The sequence below is a fragment of the Stomoxys calcitrans genome, chromosome 4 (assembly GCF_963082655.1).
Source record: "Stomoxys calcitrans chromosome 4, idStoCalc2.1, whole genome shotgun sequence".
Lineage (NCBI taxonomy): Eukaryota > Metazoa > Arthropoda > Insecta > Diptera > Muscidae > Stomoxys > Stomoxys calcitrans.
In genome coordinates this window covers 53234245-53242497 of record NC_081555.1, presented here as the reverse complement: position 1 = coordinate 53242497, position 8253 = coordinate 53234245, and the positions used below count along the sequence as shown (strand labels likewise).

The window sequence follows — 8253 nt, the reverse complement described above, 5'->3', positions numbered from 1 at the left end:
ACATAGTCTTTTTATTTGTTTATTTAACATTTTATTTCATCATATATTATTTCATCAAAAGAATTGATTGCATTACTTTCAATAAATACAAACATTTTATATAAATTATTAACAGCACACTTAAACTTTTGATCCTTATGAATTGGGCAATTAGTGAAATAATTTCTCATTTTTCTGAAACTTGTTTTATATTCTATGTTTACAATATTTGTACTTAGATATTTTTCTAAAAATTCCTTTTTAATTTGTCCAATCACCAAAACGTAATTGTAACTGTTCAATGGAGATAAAATATCCCCAACGCAGTTGTAATTTATGCTGCCATCAGACCAGTCCAAGCCGTGTACATACTTCTTACAGTATGCGTTTTTTCTTCTTCCCTCCTTCAGTAGTTCTCTGCTGTCGAAAGGAGACCTAAACAAACAATAGTTTGGTACTATTGAAAACCCACTCATATAGGCAAATTCTTTAATATATATACTATTATCATTTCCATGACAATATTGAAAATCAACCAGTACAAAATTGGGTAGATGAAAATTTGACATTTCGGTGGAAGGTTTGAAAAAGACTAAATCTCAAGAATCTCAACATGCCCTTATATTGGAAAAATTATTGGGAGAAGGCGTTAGTATATTTTAAAACGTCACTAAGAATGGATCTGGAAAGTAAAAAGGAAAACTCACATTTCCAAACTCGTGAAGTTGTTTTCGAGATGGAATATTTCGTCGACCTGAATTTGAAAGTAACTTGCGGCTTTTCTATCATGCTTTTCGAACCTATAATATGGTTACAGAAAAGGAAAAACTATATTGGACTGACACGGGAATTGTGGCTACATCTAATTACGTACAGAGCCTACATTCAAGCTTGTTTGGATCAATATGATTTTTTCCTTGACTCATTTAAATTGTTGGATGACCAAAGAAATGAACACATTCAATTGGATTTTGTGAATAAAAATGGCAGATCATATCTTGTTTTAATTCAAGGCAAAAACAAAATAAAACTGGATAGCGAGGCCTGGAGGTCTATATGCCGGAATGGCATATTTCTAACATCTTTCATTTGCTGGAACAATATATTGAGGAAACAAATTGCTCATTTCTACTACAATTACTACATACCAACATGCGCAGCACTAAAAAAGACAAATGTTCTGGTTTCTGAAATACCTGGGTTCAATGAGCCGGACATTGAAATTGATTTGTTACGTCTGTGTTATGAGTTTAGTAAAAAAATGCCTCATATTATAAAACAAGATATTAAAATTTACAATCTAATACAAAGAATGGAAAATAAATAATATATGCATTATATTTAAATAAAAAATAAATAAAAAAAATAAAAAAAACCAAGATGTCTTTTCATTTTAATATTTTTTGGGATTTTATTGTTTATATTGGAGTAAAAATTTTAAACATAAGTGACCACAATTAAAAGAATCAAAATTTTGTTTTCTATTATAATTGTATTTTATATCGCTACCTAAATATTTTATTATTTCTATTGGTGGTTGAAGATTTCCAAAACTATCAAAGTATTCCACTTGGTCTCCATTTTTATAATAAGCAACCCAATGAGTTCCAGATCCTTTATATGAATCAAGGTTTACTATTCCACATTCGTTATGGAGAACATTTTTTGGAAGTTTATCTCTCATAAAAACTCCTCTAAAATTTGAAATATGTTTTCGTGCAAATAATTTTATATCCAAATCAGTTAGAGGTCGATTGGGTAGCTGCTTCAAAAGTTTTTTGAAATGTTACTCTTATTACATATGATTCCCATTCCATTTTTAAATGGTTTAAGGTATAATCCCTTTCCCATTGCTATGGACTCCATACTTTTGTTGTGTCTGATGTTTTCTTCCAGTTGCTTTTTAGCATTATTCGCTGAGCTAACTAACTTGGCTTTTGAAGATACACCTGAAGTTAGTCCACCTAAAGCGCCGAGTGCTGTTATAATTGGTACTAATGGCAAAAACCCACCAATTTTGGGTACTCTTATAACTCTTGGGATAATTACATCTCCTTTATTCTTTTTAAGCATTTTATGAATAGCTTTCCTTGCTATTTTAATGGCGGAGCTAATGTCTTGGGGTTTTTCTTTCCTTAAAATTGTTGTCGTTTTCTTTATTGCGTTCGAAAAAGTTTTTTGTCCTGCCGCTTTCTTATATTTTTTCTTCTCCATACCCATACCAAATTTGACTTTAGCCTTCATCGCGTTGGTGACCAAATACGAGTTAATTTTTTCTCCTAAAGTACTATCGTTTGCTTTAAACCGTTCCCATGCCCTTTCAGCTAGCTCTCGATCAGCTTTATTTCGTTCTTCTATATCACTGGTTTTCGAATACGCTATATCATTAGTTTTACATGCGGCGTCAAGACCATTTATGCCTTTGTCTCCTCGTTTCAAACGTTTCTCGAGCTTAGTACCAGGTCCGCAGAATTGATATCCGGGTAAATGAAGTTCGAAAGGTAGGGAATTAATAAATCTGTTTAATAGTCCTCTTCCTTGAATGGATCTTTTGCGACTAACTTTATTTTGATTGAATATGAGCATTTTATACTTGTCGGGTTTTTTTCTACAATAAATAAATTGGTTTAGCAAAAAATTTAGTTAGTTAACAAAATGCGATTAGTTAAGCAAGATACAAAAATTGATGTGCGAAATTTAGACTTCGTTCATAATCATCCAAAAACTATAAAGCACAGCTGTCTACTACCGAATTCCATAAGGGCTTTAATAGTGGGACCATCGAATTGTGGAAAGACTAACGTTATGGTTAGTTTAATTGAAAGCCCTAACGGATTAAAATTTGAGAATATTTATTTATACTCAAAATCTTTATATCAACCCAAGTACGAGTATCTAAGACAACTTATAACACCTATAAAGGGAATGGGATATTTTACATTTAATAATAATGAGAAGGTTATTTCATCAGACATGGCGAAACCTAACTCAATTATGATATTTGATGATGTTGCGTGTGAAAAGCAGAATAACATGAGAGACTATTTTACTATGGGGCGACATAAAAATATTGATTCATTTTATTTATGTCAAACATATACGCATATACCTAAACATTTGGTTCGTGACAATGCAAATTTTATAATTATGTTCAAGCAGGATGGAATGAATATGAAACACATTTATAATGATCATGTGAGAGGTGATATGACGTTCCAAGAATTTGAGAGGATTTGTCAGGAATGTTGGCAAGATAAATTTGGATTTTTAATAATAAATAAGGATAATGAAATCACATGTGGCCGATATAGAAAAGGGTTTGATACATACATTTACATTTAGTAATAAATATATTTCCGATTGATGAAGACGTAAGCTTGTAAAATTAACTCCAAAACCACAAATATATCTAGACAGAGAGCAAAGCTATACAAAAAAAAAAAAAAAAAAAATTATGATGAATACCAATCTTTTAAAGGAATTGGTTAAAACTAGAAAAATTTTAAAAAGAAAATTTCAAAGCATAAAATTGGGTGAAGAGGAGACTTTGCAGGATTTGCGTCGCACATTCGATCCAGTCACACAACCAATTAATAAAATATTGAAACTATCTAAAGACAAAATTAAACAATCAAATGCAAAGGCTGAAAATACCGATTATAATGAAGAAAATAAGAAGATAAAAACTAAACTTGATAATGGAAAGGAAGATATTGATGATGCCATAGAGGACGGTAATGATGGCGAAGACGAAGAGGAATTCTTTTCCCAGTCGGAAGACGAAGATGGTGTGGACTTATCAAAATTACATAGAGATAAAAAACTAGACACAGTTTTTGGACCACATAAAGATTCGAATGGAGTTTGGAAATTTGGAGATTCCATAATAGATATTAACGAAGATAAAATCATTGTTGGAAATCATTCATGGGCGTATACGCCGGGCTTATTTCAGTTGCTTTTTTATAAAAAGCCACACAACTATGATGCACTGGAATTGGATATATATAAAAAAATATTAATAGATACAAACGCACATAAGAGGAATTATAATCCGAACGAGCGGATTAAAGGGAATAAGGGTTATAAATATAAAAACATTATTCAAAAGCTGTTTGACACTACTTACATAGGTAAAGGATTAATGACTACAATTTCAGAAAAATCCAACTATATATACTGGGACGATCCCAATGAGCTAGTAGATCGTCTTAAGCTCCTAATAGCATCAAAACAAGCTGGTCATACGAATCAAAACAATGAAATTATTTCTATTATTGAAGAACTCAAGGAAGCGGATATAATATATTGACAATAGTAAACCTCAATTAATCATAAAATGAGTGTCGATAAGTTCGGTCATTTTTCAAATTCAACACATTATAAAAAAAATGTTTCAAAAGTATTTGGAATTTTTATTGACAGGCATAATAACATCGATATCCAATATAAAAAGATTAAAAATTTGGATCCTCCGGCGGAGGATACAGACGCAGTCAACAAAGCTTATCTTCAAAAACAAATCTTCCACTCTAGAGACATTTTAAAAAGAGATTTAAATATTGAAGTTAACAACATTCGACAGGAAATAATACAAATGAAGATAAGTCTGAGTCAGTTATTTGAATTAATTTCTACTATGCCTGAAAACCCTACCATTATCTACAATAATCACAACTAAGCTATGGAAAAAAGAGACGTTGTTAACGAAATTCACACCCAAGCTCGTAAAAACTTTCCACGTCGCAGAGTTATTATGAGGGGTATTGATGACCTCTGGCAAGCTGATTTAGTCGAAATGGGAAACTATTCCACAATAAACAAAGGTTATTAATATCTATTGACTGTAATAGACACATTTTCCAAATATGCTTGGGCAGAAGCAACTAAATCGAAAAAGGCTTGTGATGTTTCAAAAGCGTTTCAAAAAATTCTTAGTATGGGGAGGATACCAAAAAATTTACAAACAGATGATGGAAAAGAATTTTTTAATTCAGACTTTAAAAAACTTATGGAAAAGTATTCAATTAATCACTACTCAACCTATAGCGTAATTAAGGCGTCGATTGTGGAACGTTTTAATCGAACATTAAAATCGCAAATGTTTCGAGAATTTTCTTTTAATGGCACGTACCATTGGATCGATTTGTATAAAGCTTTAATAGATAAATATAATCGACAAAAACATAGAACAATAAAAATGGCTCCAGTCGAAGTAAATTCCAAAAATGAACAAAATCTATTAAAAACCGTATATAGTCACTTGAAAATACATAAAATCTCCCAATATCATTTGGGAGACTACGTCCGCATAAGTAAATATAAGAGCATATTTGAAAAAGGATATACTCCAAATTTTAGTACAGAGATTTTTCGTATAAGACGTATACAAAACACAAACCCCACCACATATCTACTTGAAGACTACCAGGGAAATCCCATAAAAGGAGCTTTTTATAAGGAAGAGATTTTACTCACAAAACACCCTGATGTATATCTCGTTGAGAAGATTTTAAAAACAAAGGGAGAAATGGCTTATGTTAAATGGTTAGGATTTTCTAATGAACATAACTCTTGGATAAATAAAAATGAAATATTATAATTTTTTTTTTTTTTTTTGTTTTGAATGAACAAATAAATAAAAACTAATGAAACTAAAAACGTGTTTCCATTCATCAATTACTCATCATCATGTCAATTACGTTAGCATTAACCGGGAGATCTCCAATTTTGACTGCTTCGTATTTTCCTCCCATTCAATTAAATGACGATTACGAATGTGCTTTAGTTGACTTTCATTCATATAATATAATTCCTAACATTGATTACGATAATAATTTGTTTCATATTGGTAATAGTGTTATTGAAATTCCAGTTGGATCGTACGAACTCGAAGATATTGTAGACTTTATAAAAAGCGCTTATAGAAAGGAGAACGCGCTTAATACTCTCGATATAGAAGCAAATAACAATACACTTCAAATCGAAATTTTTTCTTCGGAACATGTTATAAATTTCCATCAAGATCGGTCTATTGGTCCGTTGTTTGGATTTGAAGATCGAGTTTTAGTCCCTAACATAAAGCATACGTCTCACATGCCAGTAAACATCATGAAAGTAAATGCAATTCAAATTTGTTGTAATATTACAACTGGAGCATATATGAATAATTCTCCAGCACATATTATCCATGAGTTCGCAATAAACGTGTCTCCAGGATATAAATTAGACGAAATTCCCAGGAACCTTATTTATTTACCAGTAAACGTTAACGAAATAAGTCGCATAAAAGTTTGGATTGTTGATCAAGAAACGCGTCTGATTAATTTTAGAGGGGAAGAAATAACACTTCGATTACATCTTAAACCTAAATCAAAATGATTATTTTTAATAAATATAATAATAAAATGACCAAACATAACATTCCGATTCGAGCTGTCAACAATAAAAGACGGCTTTTAACTCAAGAAAATAAATTGTTTTTAAAATCCTTAAAATTAAAATTAAAAAGCCATGTCTGAAATTTTAAATGTACTAGAGAAACCATACTCTGATGATAATATTGTTAAAAAGGACTATCATAGCTACGTACCATATATTCAATCCTTCAAAAATAATGACGAAATTAGAATAACAATTCAAAATCAAGATTTATATATCCTACCTAGCGAAAGCTACCTATATATAGAGGGTTCCATTACACTGGAAGATGGAAAAAGTACACTTAATGGACGATTGCGAAATAACTGTGTTGCGTATATGTTTGATGAAATTCGCTATGAAATTAATGGTGTAGAAATAGATAGAACACGATATTTGGGCATTTCAAGTACTTTAAAAAACTACATTTCAATAAATAGTATTGAAAATAATATGATGCTGAATGCTGGCTGGAGCAAAGAAACCGATTTGAACAAGCAGAAGTTCAATTTTTATGTGCCACTAAATAAGTTATTGGGATTTTCTGAGGATTTCACGAAAGTTGTTTTAAATTGTAAACATGACCTTATACTCCTACGAAGTTCCACTGATTTGAATGCCTGCTATTCAACTACCCAAACGGAAAAAGTTAAAATTAATATAACGAATATAACATGGAGAATTCCCCATGTTCATATCTCAGATGAAACGAAGCTAAAAATAATGAAAACAATTAAAGATGGAAAGACTATACCAATCACGTTTCGTAGCTGGGATTGTCATTTTAATCCTACATTTCCCGGTGCAGTCAAGTGCAATTGGAACGTTAAACTTTCTGTAAATAGGGAGAGACCACGTTTTTTAGTATTTGCATTTGAAAATAACAAAAAATTTATCCATTGTAACTTAACAAATTTCAAAGTACATTTAAATTCAGATATTTACCCATACGATGACCTTAATATAAAATTTGATGATAATCGTTATGCAGTTCTTTATGATATGTATGCAAGATTTCAACAAAGCTTTTATTTGAAGGAACCGCAACCTATCCTGTCATGTGATGAATTCAAAGAAACCCCTATAACTGTAATTGATGTTAGTCATCAAAATGAGACAATAAAAGCCGGGCCTATTGATGTTAAAATTGAATTCGAAACCAGCCAATCCATTCCTGAAAATACGTCGGCATATTGTTTAATAATACACGATCGTTTCATCGAATACACACCTTTGACTGGAACTGTTCGAAAAATCATTTAATAAACAAACACATTTTATTGAAAATATTTTTTTTTTTATTTTATTTAATTTTAATTTTCTTATCAAGTATTTAACTATTAAAATAAATAAGCCTTAAAGGTAAATTATAAAATTGTAGCTTTTTTTACATATTAAGGTAGTCAAGCAGGTCCCTTAAATCGTTATCACTATAAGATTCGATATTGTCTACATCCATTTCCGTTGTATAATCTATACTTATGCTCTGTAAGTTGTTTTCGGTTGCCATTTTATAATGGCCCTATGCATATGTATTAATTTTATCTTCCCTGATTTTTCTTTTTGTGTCTAAGGGACTTAAAACTACTTTGGTTAACTTATCCGTATAAATATTATGAAGTTTAGATCGGAATGACAACATGCTGCCAGTAGGTTTTATGCCGTTCAAAAGACATTCCTTATAATTTTCAAGAGAATAACCCTCTATGACACATTTTTTCACCCCTTTGGCCTTATTTATTTCGCTACCTTCATCTAATTTGTACGAATACATTTTCGGTCCTAGGCCAACAAATTCTGACATCAATGTACCTCCATTTTCATGTTTCATGTAACCCATTTCTTTTTTATTTT

General features: G+C 30.9%; 1 protein-coding gene across 1 annotated transcript; it reads left to right on the top strand.

Annotated features, from left to right (window-relative positions):
- The first annotated feature begins 6738 nt into the window (after positions 1 to 6738).
- On the top strand, positions 6739 to 7662 carry LOC131996927 (uncharacterized). Its single transcript, XM_059367126.1, has one exon. It carries the CDS (start codon positions 6739 to 6741, stop codon positions 7660 to 7662), a length of 924 nt encoding a protein of 307 aa, XP_059223109.1.
- The last annotated feature ends 591 nt before the right edge of the window (positions 7663 to 8253 follow it).

Excerpts from the sequence above, each read along its gene's own strand:
- LOC131996927 (XM_059367126.1), top strand. The coding sequence starts at position 6,739 with ATGTTTGATGAAATTCGCTATGAAATTAATGGTGTAGAAATAGATAGA.